General features: G+C 24.3%; 4 protein-coding genes across 4 annotated transcripts; 2 read left to right on the forward strand and 2 right to left on the reverse strand. All coding sequences in view use genetic code 6, as the record gives it.

Moving 5' to 3' along the window:
* Positions 1–545: 545 nt before the first annotated feature.
* TTHERM_00997770 (tubulin-tyrosine ligase family protein) lies at positions 546–5,201 on the reverse strand (the record flags this gene model as incomplete). The annotated part of the gene is made up of 11 exons (XM_001019217.2): positions 546–601; positions 654–811; positions 870–1,075; positions 1,126–1,286; positions 1,437–3,491; positions 3,659–3,980; positions 4,029–4,111; positions 4,173–4,208; positions 4,511–4,609; positions 4,736–5,016; positions 5,128–5,201. 11 exons carry the CDS (start codon positions 5,199–5,201, stop codon positions 546–548), a joined length of 3,531 nt encoding a protein of 1,176 aa, XP_001019217.2.
* A 1,387-nt stretch (positions 5,202–6,588) lies between these two features.
* Positions 6,589–10,031, forward strand: TTHERM_00997780 (ubiquitin-activating enzyme E1; the record flags this gene model as incomplete). The annotated part of the gene is made up of 3 exons (XM_001019218.2): positions 6,589–6,705; positions 6,989–9,819; positions 9,881–10,031. The coding sequence occupies 3 exons, from the start codon at positions 6,589–6,591 to the stop codon at positions 10,029–10,031; spliced, it is 3,099 nt and encodes a 1,032-aa protein (XP_001019218.2).
* Positions 10,032–10,578: 547 nt separating this feature from the next.
* Positions 10,579–11,070, reverse strand: TTHERM_00997790 (Hypothetical protein; the record flags this gene model as incomplete). Its single annotated transcript, XM_001019219.3, has 1 exon — positions 10,579–11,070. One exon carries the CDS (start codon positions 11,068–11,070, stop codon positions 10,579–10,581), a length of 492 nt encoding a protein of 163 aa, XP_001019219.1.
* A 3,213-nt stretch (positions 11,071–14,283) lies between these two features.
* Positions 14,284–14,670, forward strand: TTHERM_00997800 (transmembrane protein, putative; the record flags this gene model as incomplete). Its single annotated transcript, XM_001019220.1, has 1 exon — positions 14,284–14,670. The coding sequence occupies one exon, from the start codon at positions 14,284–14,286 to the stop codon at positions 14,668–14,670; it is 387 nt and encodes a 128-aa protein (XP_001019220.1).
* Positions 14,671–15,126: the final 456 nt, after the last annotated feature.

The raw sequence follows: 15,126 nt of genomic DNA on the forward strand, positions 1-15,126 counted from the left end.
TTATTTATTTATTTTTATTTTAACGAATATTTTAAGTTTTTTCTATTTATTGTGAATTAAAATTAATTTTTAATATTTTTATTTCTAATTTAAAATAAAGAATTAGATAATTAGGATAAATTAATTTTTTAAAAGTTATTTTAAAATTTCTTTGAGTTTAACAAATTAAATTTTTCTTTTTAAATATAAAAAAGTATTAAAAACAATTTTAATTAATCAGCAAATCATATTTTGTTTGTTGCATACCAAAGATTTATTAAACTTGATAAAGTAATTTTTCAAAATCACTATGTTGAATAGTTTAATCTTAATTCTTCAATATAAAACAATTAATACCTTAATCTACTTTTTAAAATATAATTTATCATTTGACTGGTTGGATAAGTAAAAAGAAAACTTCTTTAATTTTAGTAATATAAAAATCTTAACTTATATTTAAAATAATATGAAAGAATAATTTAAACCTTTTGTTAAAAGAAAGTATAAAATAAATAATTTATATTGTGAGAATTATTAAAAATTTTTTATTAATTTCTTTTTTATATTCATTCGGGAATTATGTCTTCTTCATCTTCATCTAATTCTTCTTCAATCATTTACCCTTTTATATTTAAAATTAATTAAAATGACAAAAAAAGTAATTTATTTTTTACAATTTAAATTTGTATCTTTTCCTGTCATCTTTATTAATTTTGAATCTTCAACTTCATCAAATACAAGCTCGTATTTATTGTTCTCTAATATGTTGTCAAAATTAAAATTCTTGTGATTGCTAAATGCAGGTGGAGGGAATAGCGGATCAATAGCAATCCTAATATTATTTAAATATTAAGCTGTTATAAATGAAATTAATTTTAATAATTTAAAACCTAAATGTATTTTCAATCATCTAAGGAATAATTTTTGATAAGAGAGGACAACAAATATCTAAAGCTGGATTTGTATTTACTTCAATCAACCAAACTTTTAAGTTTTCATCAATCATAAAATCAAGTCCAAATACTTCAAAAGTTGTTTCTTTTTTATCAGGATCTATCTTACCATATACTGCTTTCATTGTATCCCTAGCTATTTCCTAAAGATAAAATATCATAAACTGTTATTAAAAAGTACAAAAATACATACTTTCATTTGAGGCAATATTGAATTATAAAAGTCTTTTTCTGGTTGTAAAGAAGTTATGTATTTATCTAACTCGTCATAGCTAACTTTATTTCCTTTTTCATATTTTCCATATTAGTCATCTTTCTTTTGGACTGCATCATTCGTTAAATGTATCATTTTACCTAATTTAAAAAATTATTTTTAAAAATGTCAAATTAATTAATTGACCTTAAATTAAAATTTACTTGAAAAATAAAAATAAACATTTTATTAAAATTAAAAATTTTTAGTTCATAAAATAGATATTGATGAAATTAATTAAATTAATTTACCTAGATTTTTAGTTGTAAATTCTTTTGATGCAGTTCTTATATATCCATCTTAATACCAGTAACCTTTCAGATACCCATTAGTTGTAGTCAAGAGATAGTAACAACGTATATCAAATTTTCTTTTAAAGTAGAGTAAAGGATATTCAATATATTTTTAAATAATAAATGTTTTTCTCATTCCTGTTTTATGGAACTCATTAGACTCAACTATTTATTCTATTTAATCAAGATCAGATAATACTTTAATGCCTGATCCTCTGTTTGTTATTTCTCCAGGTTTAACAATCCAAATATTTTATTCTTTCTTTGCTGTGCTATTTTGATTGTTAGAATTGTTACTAGCAAGCTCTTTTAGATAATTGAAATGAGCTACAAATTTTGAGTATTCCTTATCTTTTTTACCTTCTTAGATATGAAAAGTAAGAGGAATATAATCAAATGGGTTTTATTGATTGGATTCATAATAGCTACGCATGTTGTAAAAAAGAGCCTTTTTATTACTTAAGTGAAAGTTATCTTAAAGATGATTATGGATTTTAAGTTAGACTGGCTCTTTAATTTATTTGCATTCTTACTCTCTTATTAGGCTGCTCATGACTTAAATGTTTGAGAAAGCTGTTTAATCAAATTTTTTGCCATTTCTATTCGAAAAAAGGTTATTAAGAGCTTAAAAATCTGATTAATTTGTAAGTTTTTTTAGGAATTATGCTTATCTACCCAACTTTACAACTTGTTTTGAATTTGATTGCAAATTGAGATTTGAAGCAGAAATTATTGTGCTTTCATCTGTTGTACTTTCGCTTTAAGAACCAAAGAGAGATTACGTGCTTGTTTATTAAGCTAAAGTTTAGAATTATTGAGTGAATGATGTTTAGCTATTCGAAGGTGAAAAAATCTAGGGCTACTAATTTAGGTTATTAGAAGGAGATTGTTGAGCAGCTAGAATTGAAGTAGAAGATGTCTGTCTTTATATTCTAGCTTAAGTTAATTCTTATTTCAAACTTTTTATTGTTTGCAAAATTTCATTCTTTCTGAGCTAAGTCCATACTAAATTTATATTTGCATCTTCTTTCTAATCAGTAACTATCCACCACCATCTCTATTTAATCACCATGCGAATGAGCATCTAGTTGTTACCTTTTCCTACATAAGCTTTATAAATGGGATGATTTTATTTCTCTTCTGGTATCGAAACATAGAGCTTATTTGAAAAGTTAATGGCTTGAATAAAATCTCTATAAGCACTAATTCTTACAGTGAATTGTTTTTCCTTTTACAATCTAACAATATACTTTTATTCGTAGTATATGGGATGAGACTTACCAAGTGCGTTAATGCTAGGGTCAGTTTTTTTAATTTGGAATTTCCTGATTTTGTAATCTTTTTACCTTGACTCATTTTTATTTTACTTGCAATTATCTCCTTCTTTTTGTTATTGATAATCATTTTCTATATTCATCTTATCACCTCCAATATTGTTTCCGTTATCCTCTTGCTTGTAAAGATCATTCAAGTATACTTCGCTTTCATTATCTTACTCTTCAAAAGGTTAGTGTAATTTGTATCCTAAAATTTATTCTTAGACACTAGAATTGTTAGCAATATTACCTTCTGAAATGATTCTTAATACTTTTGAATTCCCAGTTGCACCTTTTGTAATACATTTAGAAATAGGAGTCAATTAAATTGTCTCTAGCATAAATCTATTCATTTTATCTTAGTTATTGTAAAGTTTCTAAATGGCTTAATAGGCGCTTATTGCTTTTGTTGTGTATCTATTTTATTTTTAATCTTAAGAAGCAGAGCTCAAATTATAGTACATCTACTAAGGAGTTTAAGATAATAAAGACAATCTACTTTATTTATGTGAGCTTTAATGGTTCAATTTTTGAATGCTTAATAATTTCAAGATTTTTGAATTTTAGCTAGGAGATTAAATATTTTGCCTCAATTACTCAATAGAATTTCCTCCATTGCTATTCTATGGAAATATAAAATTGTGTGTGTCTTCTTCACTGTATAACTTCTCTTAAGCACCATAGTTAGCATTAATATCTTTTTATTTTTTTTAAATTAGAAATTTAAATATTTAATCAGTTCTAAGAAAAATTTTAGAAATGAAATAATTTTTTAGTTTGTCTTTGATAATATAAAGAAATTATTTTAATTTTATTATTTAATAATCATTAAATTTAAATGAAGTTTTTATTAAATGAGTTTACTTTATCTTTTTGAAGAGTTGAGTACTTTTGGGAGAATCTTTCTCTTTGGGCTTAGAAGGCTTTCAGCTGTTTTGAGGTTTTTTTAGTATGAATTTTAGTGTACGTTTTTAAATTAAGTAAAGAAATCTTAAACAATGTGTTATTTGTGAAGATCAACTAATTCTTCATCTTTAGAGTTTTCTAAAGAATAATTGGGTCGTGAAATATTCCATTGATCCTTTAAAACTTTTATATCTAAAAGCTTATTGCTATTTTATTTATATATTGTTTGAGATGGTGAGGGGCAAAAGGGTAATTCGCTATTCTGTCTGCTTGGAACAATCTATTTTAAGTATAATTTGTATAGATAATAAAAAAAATAAATAACAACCTTTCTTAACTCTAGTCCTACTGGCTAATTGTTCCTTTCGGAAGCCAATCTGATATCCTCATCTTTTTAATTTTTATGAGTTACTTTAGTTAATTATTATAAAACCAAAAATATACATATTTAAAATTAATTTGTTTATAATACCTTTAAATTTATAATCTACTAACTCAGAGTTCAAACCTATTTTATTTATTTAATTATTATATTATGTTAATATTTAAAAAAAATTTTTTTTTTTTGATGGGTTATCCATTTTTCAAGATAAATCAACTTTTAAAAATTTAATATAACATATTTTGATTTCTATCTAATTATTTATCTTAACAAATGGGAATTGTTCATGAAGTAGCAGGAAAAAAAAGAAAATTAATTAAAAAATAATTGAAATATAAGTTTTTTTTTTTTTTTGCATAATATTTCTTTGTATCACATTAATTCAATTCGTAGTAGAAGTAGTTTTAAGGTGCTTTAAAATTAATTACCTTTTACATTTCCAATTTATTCAGAAAGGCTTCTTTGTATCCAAAATCTAGGATCTCTAAGTTGCTCGTAGTTATTGGATGGAGACTCTGTTTTTTAATCTATTTAACCAAATGTTAATTCATAAAATAAGAATTGACATAAATTATTATTTTATTTATGAATTTAATATTATTTTGGAAATTTTTATCATTAAAGTTGATAATTAATTTGATGAAAATGTTTACTTCCTAACAATTTTTATTGGTTTGAAAGAGATTTCACATGCTACTAGCTGTTTTAATTGAGCTATTATTTTTAGTCGGATAGTGAAGAAGAATATTTTTGGTTATGTCTTCTCTTCAAAATCAAAGTATTATTTTAACCTATTTATGTTTCCCATTCTGATGAGGCTACATGCAGATACCTTCTGATTATTTTCATCATTTCTGAAGAAATATTTTTTACTTAAATACTTTTTTAACTGTGCTTTCCCAAGCTCAAAACCTTCTTTATTGATGATGGAGAACTGTTTTTATAAATTAATAATAGATTTGTTTGAACATATTTATGGATGGATATTTCATTCTATATTTAAATTTCTTTTTTTCTAATTAAAACCTTAAAAACTTCATTTTACTTAACTGTTTAGCTATCTTCGTAAAATGACGGGAGCCTTTACCTCCCTTAACTTCTGTAAACATCTTCACTCATTTCTTTAAACGTTATGAATATGTTGCTAAATGATAATTATTTTAATAAGTAAAGCTGTTTACTTGTACTTTAATTAATTAATTAATTATTTATTTATTTTGAGAAATTTCAACGATAATTTATTTGTTGTTTTTAGTTTCTTCTGTCTGTTTGATAAGTAGAACTATTCAATAGAGGAATTGGTGAACTAAAAATTAATACTATCAATAAAATAAAATAACTTAACTTTATTTATTTATTAATTAACTACCATCATTTTTATAATTCATTCTCTACAAAATCATTATTTGTATTAAAAAATAAAAAATATTAAAAAATTCTTTTTTTTTGTTTTTAAAAAAAATATTTTACAAAAAAATATTAAAAAAATAAAATAAAAAAAATTTAAATAAATAAATAAATTAATTTGTTATTTTTGTAAGAAATAAAATAATTAATTTAATCTTATTTTTTGTTATTTAAATAAAATAAATTTTTTAATCTAAAAAATCATTAACAAGATGCTATTAAATTATTAATATTTTGTTAGTTTGCTTTTTTGAGAAATGTATTTATTATTATTTTTAAGCTTTTACCAACAATTTTATTTTTATTTAATATAAGGCAAATATTTGAATGAATAAAGTCAAATAATAATTGATCAGAAATTTTTCATCTTTCAAACATTAAAACTCTGAGTAAATATTTTCAAAATAATACAAATAATAACATCTTCAATTGAGAATAATTTTTACTCTAAATTTTTGAGTTAGCTTTAATTAATTTTTAGAATTTTTAATATTTTTTTGTATATTGTAATTGAATTTGTTAGTAATAGAGATAAATAAATGATCAGGAATAAATTGGTTTAATGATTCAGGCTTTAGTTAGAATAAAGGTTATTAATTGAATGATAGACAAATCAAAATAAAAAATTTGATAAGAGCAGAAAGAGGGTAAATTAGTAAGAGTTTGTCAGAAAAAATAATTAAGATATACTACAATTTGAGATAATCGATCTGAACAATTTGGATTAAGCAAATAAAAAATGTATGTGTTTATTTGTTATTTTGTATAGAATGTTATATAAAGAACAACAGATATAGTCTATTTAAGTTAGTTAATTGTATATATAATAAAAAGGAATAATTGAAAAAGAATAATTAAAGAATATACAGGATCTCGTTTGATAGAGTTTATTAGTAAATAGAATGATAACGAATGTAGTATTATGAGATTTTAGGAAGAATAGAAGGAAGAGGGTCTAATTGAAAAGAAGATAGGTGGTATCTTTTTGATATATTTGAAAATAAAAATAAATAAATAAAAAGAAATAATAAATTTCTTAAAGAGAAAGTAAAAATTAATTATTTACAAAGCAAATATAAATAGAAAAGCAATTAAAAAGATGGCTGAGACTGGAAAGATTGATGAAAACTTGTACTCAAGAATGATGGGTGCATACGGAGTTGAAGCTGTAGGAAAGTTAGTTAAGCTAAAGATTTTCCTATCAGGCCTTAGAGGTGTAAGATATTAATTTTCATCATTTTATTATTCTTCTTGTCAAAAAAAATAAATAAATAAACAAACAAATAAACAAAAAAACATACGTTATGGCAATTTTAAATACTTTTTGATTGAGATTATCTCTACTAATACAAAAAATACAGTTTTAGAATAACTGTTAACCATTAAACATGCTTAAACTAAAGATAACGCTAGTTTTTTTAATGTTTTAAAGACAAAATCAAAAAATTATGCTAAACAGTTTTTATTTTAAAAACGAACGATATCTTATTTAAAAATAGGTTGGTATCGAAACAGCAAAGAATTTAATTTTAAGTGGTCCCTCTGCAGTTTGCTTGCACGATGATAGCCTTGCTGAAGTTGCTAATATGGGCTGCAATTTCTATCTAAAGCCTGAGCATATTGGTAAAGTTACTCGTGCTGAAGCTTCTCTTCCTTAATTAAAGGAATTAAATCCCTATTGCAAGGTTTCAGTTCACACTGGTTAAATTACAAAGGAATTATTAGCAGATTTTGATGTTGTTGTTATCACTGACAATTACAACCAAGATGAAATTGTTGATATCAATGCTTACTGCAGAGCTAATAAAAAGGGTTTCATATATTCAGGCATCTTAGGTCTTTACGGCTTGTGCTTTGTTGATTTTGGTGATAGCCATTCAGTTTTTGATACAAATGGTGAAGAACCTCGTAACTCTATTGTTGTTGGTGTTACCCAAGATGCTGAAGGTTTAGTTACAGTTCATGAAGACAAGAGACACGGTTTCTAGTCTGGTGATTACGTTACATTCAGAGAAATCTAAGGTATGAGCGAATTGAACGACAAGGTTTTCAAAATTGAAGAAAAGAGTCCCTTCACTTTTACTCTTGTTGGTGTTGATACCACCAAGTTCTAGCCTTACTTACGTGAAGGTATTGTTGAATAAGTTAAGGTTCCCGTCTAGATTGCTTTCAAGAGCTTGGGCGAAAGTCTTAGCAAGCCTTATGCTCCTGGCAAGAATGAATTAGATATTTGTGATTGGGAAAAGTTTGGTAGACCTGAATAGCTCCATTTAGCTTTCACTGGTTTATTGACTTTTGTTAAGCAAAATGGCCACCTCCCTGCTCTTCATTCTTAGGAAGATGCTGAAAAGCTTCTCCATATTGTTAAGGATATTAATACTCAAAGAAAAAACATTGACGAAGAAGGTGTCCTCAAGGTAGAAGAAATTGAAGAGTAAATTGTTAAAAATATTGCTCTCTATGCTCGTGCATAAATTACTCCTCTTTCTTCTTTCTGGGGTGGTATTGTAGCTCAAGAAATTGTCAAGTACACAGGTAAATTCACTCCTCTTAGATAATGGTTGCATTATGAATGCTTCGAAGCTCTTCCCGAAGGTGAAGTAGATAGAACTTTATTGAACTCTCAATATGATGACTAGATTGCTATCTTTGGTAGAGAATTCTAACAAAAGTTACTCGAACAACGTACTTTCTTAGTTGGTGCTGGTGCTTTAGGATGTGAATATATTAAAATGTTCGCCTTGATGGGTTTGGGAAGTGAAAAGAATGGAGGTGTTGTCGTTACTGATGATGACTAAATTGAAATGTCCAATCTCAATAGATAGTTCCTCTTCCGTAAGGAAAATATTGGTCACTCCAAGTCAGAATGTGCAACTCGTGCTGGTAAAATAATGAATCCTAAGCTTCACATCGAAGCTCTTAAAGAAAGAGTTGATCCTGAAAATGAAAGAATCTTTAACGATGCTTTCTGGGAGGGTCTCGATTTCGTAGTTAATGCTGTCGATAATGTAAAGGCTCGTCTATTTGTCGATGGACGTTGCGTTTGGTATGGTAAACCCCTTTTCGAATCAGGTACTCTAGGAACTAAATGTAACTCTTAAATAGTTCTTCCTAAGCTCACTTAATCTTATGGTGATTCTGTTGATCCTCCTGAGGAATCCATTCCTTTGTGCACATTGAAGAACTTCCCTTACCAAATTGAACACACTATTTAATGGGCTCGTGACTATTTTGAAGGTAACTTGGTAGAAGGTCCTAATGAAACTTCAAAGTATGTAGAAAATCCTCAAGCCTACATTGAATAAGTAACTAAAGAACTTCGTAGCAAGCCCGTTATGTTGAGAGGCCGTTTGGAAATTGTTAAGAAATTGGCAACTGCTTACTCTGGTAACCACTACGACAAGTGCATTGAACTCGCAAGACACATGTTCTAAGATATTTTCTATAATTAGATTTCTTAACTTCTCTACTCTTTCCCTCTTGACCACAAGACTGAATCAGGCTAACCTTTCTGGTCAGGACCCAAGAGACCTCCTATTCCTATTAAATTCGATACCAATGACGATATTCATGTCGACTTTATTTAATCTGCTGCTAATGTATTTGCATTCATTTTCGGTCTCCCTTACTGCCATGATAGGGAATACGTCAAGAAGGCTGCAAACTCAGTACATGTTGAAGAATTTGTTCCTAAAAAAGCTAGCATTAAGGTAGACGATAAAGATAAAACTGAAGAAAAAGTCGAAGACGATGAAATTGTCATTGAAAACTTAACCAAGGAGTTGTTGAATTTCAATCTCTCTTAAAATAAGCCAAAATTAAATCCTATCGAATTTGAAAAAGACGACCCAACCAACTGGCACATTGATTTTATTTCATCTGTTGCTAACTTACGTGCCCGTAACTATAAGATCAAGGAAGTTACCAAGTTTAAGGTTAAAATGATTGCTGGTAAAATTATTCCTGCTCTTGCTACAACCACTGCCATGGTCGTAGGTGCTGTCGGTATTGAAATCTTCAAATATATACTCTAAAAGCCTCTTAACAAGATGAAAAACTCCTTTATGAATCTTGCTCTTCCCTTATGGATCTTCTCTGAACCTGAACCTCCCATTAAGGCAAAGGATAAAGATTATGATCCCGTATTGATGGGACCTGTTAAGGCTATTCCCTCTGGTTTCACTACATGGGATAAGCTCTTCGTCTAAGGTCCTCTTACTATTTAAGGTCTTAAGGATTATTTCAATGATAAATATCAAGTAAATATCTCCATTTTATCAGTTGGTAAAATCTGTCTCTACAATTCATACATGACAGAGGCTGCTGAAAGGTAAATTACATTCATTTATTTATTTATTACATTTTATTTAAATTTTTAAAATTATAAACAGAGAAAGTTGGGATATAGCTCAAGGAGTTGAAAAGCTTGGAGGTTAACCTATTCCAGACTTTAAAAAGTTCTTAGAATTAGAAATCTGTGCTGAAACTCAAACTGGTGAAGATGCCCTTATGCCCACAATTAAGTATGCATTCAAAGCTTGATTTAAATAAATTGAAGTCCCTTTTTTATGCTTGATTGCTTTATTTGTATCTTGCTAATAAAAAATGAGATAGAAATTCTTGAAAATAAATATAAATATAAAATATTTCTATAAATCTTATAAAACAATAATCTAATATTATTCATAAACAATAAAATATTATTAAAATATCTTAAATATATATATGCTTAATTTACGACATTATAAATTCTTTAACTACATTCCAACCTTAACTTTATATTGATCATTTTGTTATTGATATCTCTTTAAAATAATAATTGTTAAATATATAAAAAAACAAGCAAATTAAATTAATTTTTTTCAAAATATATATATCTAAAATCAATCTAGAGTTTATATATAAGATATAGTAATTTTATAATAATGTATTTATATTTTAGTTGAAAGAAAAGTGTATTAAATTTAGTTAGTTAGTAACTTAAGAGTAAAATATTTTCATTATAAATGATTTTTTATACAATTTATTTTAATTATTTTTGTGCCTCTAAACAAATTATTTAACATTTTATTATGCCTTATCAAATTATTCATTTTAATTTATTATTTCTTTTGATTTCTTGTTAAAATACTTCTATTTGTACAGTAGCCTATGTTTTTTCATCATAATCGCACCATGGCAAGTCTGATAAATCTATTTCTTGGAATAAAGATCCAGATTCTTTTGCAGTAACATTAACAGTGACCATTGGAAGCCATTAAGTTATTTCAAGGTTTCTGCAATCGAAAGTAGCAATTACGCATTATGATCTATCATTACTCAAATCCATTTTCTTTGCAGAGTCTTTATGAATACTAATATAGCCTTCTCTTTTGCATTCAGGGCAAGTCATTCCAAAATTAGCAACTCCCTTACCACCTTTCATTTCTACTTCATCATTTTCAGTAAAATAGATATCCTTTTTATGGTCTTAGTGGCACTATGTGCATTTAACCATGAAATACCATTCACAATTTTATGTAATGAATAAACTTTCTAAATTTTCACTTTCAACTGAAAGGGCTAAATCTAAATAGACCATTTTTCTTTTTATCTAAATAACTTGTCTAAGCTTGCTTCTTTAGTAAATTTATCAATTTAATTAATAAGTTTTTATGTTATTATAATAAACTAATGATGATTATAATAATAATAATGATATCTTCTAATATTTTTCTTTTTTCTCTGTTCTTCTAATGAACTCTCTATTTATTTTTAATAAGTATATAATTCAATTAAAAGACATTTTAATACTTCCTGAGTGAGTGATTCTTTCTCTCTGTATAAATAAATCTCATAAAACTAAATATTAAAATTAAATTATATTTTTTTAAATAAGCCTATTATAAAGATGTTAAAAGTATTAAACAAAAATGTATAATGTTAAGATTTCTTATTTATTTTTAAAGAAATATTTAAATTTTTTAATTTAATTTATAAATTTATTTTTTAAATTTAAAATAGAAAAAATTTTTTTTTTCTACTTTCTACTACTACTTAAAGACTTTTCTTATTAAACAGGAAATGAAATACTTTTTTGAAAGTATTTTTTGCAAAGATTATATTATTTTAGTTTAATAAAAAATTTAGTTTAATTTATTAAGACCAAAAACGAATATCAAAAACTTAAATTAGTATATTCCTTAGTTATTTATATTTTTCATTCATTAATATCTGAAACATTAATTATCTTTTATAGATTAGTCTTTTATTTAGAATATAAGAACAAATAAAAAATTCATTTTCGAAGGATTAAATGTAAAATTTTATAAAAAATATTGATCTACTGAATATATTACAATCATATGAATTATTCTTAATATTCAAAATATTTATTTTTAATAAGTATATAATTCAATTAAAAGACATTTTAATACTTCCTTAGTGATTCTTTCTCTCTGTATAAATAAATCTCATAAAACTAAATATTAAAATTAAATTATATTCTTTTAAATAAGCCTATTATAAAGATATTAAAAGTATTAAACAAAAATGTATAATATTAAGATTTCTTATTTATTTTTAGAGAAATGTTTAAATTTGTTAATTTAATTTAGAAATTTAAAATAGAAAAAAAATTTTTTTCTACTTTCTACTACTACTTAAAAACTTTATTATTATACAGGAAATGAAATACTTTTTTGAAAGTTTTTTTTGCAAACCTTATATTATTTTAGTTAAATAAAAAATTTAGTTTAATTTATTAAGACCTAAAACGAATATCAAAAACTTAAATTAGTATGTTCCTTAGTTATTTATATCTTTCACTTATTAATAGCTGAAACATTAATTTTCTTTTATAGATTCGTCTTTTATTTAGAATATAAGAACAAATAAAAAATTCATTTTCGAAGGATTAAATGTAACATTTTTTTAAAAAAATTGATCTACTGAATTTATTACAATCATATCAATTATTCTTAATATGCAAAATGACCAAATAATTTTTCGATAGCATTTCAACTTTAAGAAAAATTGGCTTTTAAATTTTTGAAATTTTATTATATTTTAAACAATAAAGCTCCATATAGTAATGATGCCAATTTTTTACTAAAAGATATGGGTTAATTAATATTTAAATGATATTGAACCTAATTTTAGATTAAAATAATTCTATTTTTAATATAAATTGATTTAAATTCAGTTAAAAATTAGAATGATAAAATTTCTTTTAATTAAAAAAAATGATTAATATTTTATTTTGAAATTTAAATTATTAATAAAATATATATAAGAATAAATTATTTTTGTGAACATAAAATAGTTTTAAGGAGTGCAAATATTTAGTTCATAACATATTTCATTTCTAGTTTCATATAAAAATAGATATTTTTACCTAGACAATATTTATCGAAAATTAAATCATGTAAATAAAAATAGGTCTAGTAAAAATTGAACCTTTCCTTCCAGGATAAGTATTTTAAAGCTTTTATTTTTCTATATGAGAAAAACAATCTTCAATCTTTTTAAAAATTTAGTAATCTTGGAGATGTAAGATAAAGTTTATTTAATTAAAAATAAAATGAGCATATTAAAAATTGTGAAGAAAAAAAAGGTTTTTTATTTGATCTACTTCTGCTACCTGAATTATCAAAATATTTGATAAAAGAAAAATAATCATTTATTTAAGGTACCAGAATATAAATAAAAATGTGGCTAAATAAAACATTCATTATTGTATTTGAGCAAAAATAATTTAAGTAGTTTTAAAAAAACAAATAAAAATAAAATATGTTGAATTTATTTTAATTTTTCAAGTGTATATAATATTTTCATTAAATTAGATTTTAATTCTATAAAGGGAGATTCACATTAATAAAATTTTCTTCATATCATAAATTTATTCTTCAAATTCAAATAAAAATCAAAAATCTTAAAACAGCATCATTAAGCTTTGTACCCCCTATTTTAATTAAATTAATAATTTTATTGACCAAATAAAATTAGTTAGTTCTAGAGTTAGAGATTAAATATTTTGTGATGAATTTAACTAATTTTTGAATAAAAATTGAAAGAAAATATAAAATTAATTTATGAATTAAGCTATAAAATAATTATTTTATAATTTTAACTCACATTATATTAATTTAATATCTTTTAATTTTTAAATTTACCTTTTGAATACATTTAAATGCTATTCACAATTAAATAATATCAAATTTTTTTTATTTGATCTAATTCAATGAATATCTAATTAGGAGATTAAATAATTTAATTTAACACTTGAAAGAAAATTAGACTTAATAATTAATATCTTATTTTTAAGCAAAATAAAATCAACTTATTTGAAGATCTGATTATTTAAATTAATTTTGGCATTGCTTTAGATTTTTATAGAATAATATTTCAGCTTTTAATAATTATAATATAATAATAATTTTCTAAAAAACTAGAATTACTATAAAATGTAAATTTTTGGAATAATATAATTTTTTAGCTCTGTAAAGTAAAGCATAGGAAAATTAAAAAATATTTGTAATTTGATCTCATAGAAGCATCATCTTATGTTGGAGAATGAATAAATAATATTAAATCATTACTTTCAATAAGAATTATAACCACAAAAATTAGCTAAATTTGATTATAAGGATATAAAAATACTCTTTTTAATTTTGATTAAACATATTAGAAATTAAATATTATTCTTATATTAATATTTAGTTATTTTAAATATACAATAATTGAAAATTTATAAATATTTTTAATCATAATAAATTAATTAAATAAATAAATCATATAAAAAAGTATTAAAAAAATGAGATTTGTTGCTTTTGCCTTAGTTGCTTTGATTGCTATCAGTTATGTTAATGCTGATATCACTAACGTTGATCCCTACAAAAAATGTACTTCCTCATCTTCTTCTTCTTCTTCAGGTTCAACTGTTGATCCTTGCTCCAAAGCATCCAATCCTACTAGCTGTACTGCCTAATTAGTAACATTCGGTTTATGTATGGCTGCATCTACTAACTGCGTCCCCGCTACTGCTCCTGATGTTGCTTCCTATATTACTTGTTACAAGGCCTGTCAAAATGCAAATCCTGATGCTAAAATAGTAACTCAACCTTAACTTGATTGCCTCAGTGGTTCTTTCTTAGCTTCAGCTGTTATGATCTTACTTAGCGTTGTTGCTTTATTATTCTGATTCTATCAAAATTATCAAATGTTATTTTTATTTATTTATAAATAAATATTTGGATGTACATTATTGTTAGTAAATAGTTGTTTGTCCTGATGTATTTGTTTTATAAATACTTGAATTAACTTTTTAATATTAAATTAATTTAATTTTTTATTTTAAGTGGGAAATCAATTATAAATTGAATTTCTAAAAATTTATTAAATTGACTTTATCTAAACCCTATATGGAAGAAAACAATAGTAAATATAATTTGTTACTAGCAATATTTTATTTTCAGTAACTTAATTTAATAAAAATATTAATATAATTAATGGGGAGGAGGGTCTGATATGATTTAAAAAAATCGTAGTAATTATAAATAAATAAATTCAAAATATTGCATTTGAATCATCTATATTACCTAATCTATACAATAATCATAAAACATATTTAATCTATGAATTTTTATTTCATCGTATG

This window comes from Tetrahymena thermophila (assembly GCF_000189635.1).
Source record: "Tetrahymena thermophila SB210 genomic scaffold scf_8254589, whole genome shotgun sequence".
Taxonomy (NCBI): domain Eukaryota; phylum Ciliophora; class Oligohymenophorea; order Hymenostomatida; family Tetrahymenidae; genus Tetrahymena; species Tetrahymena thermophila.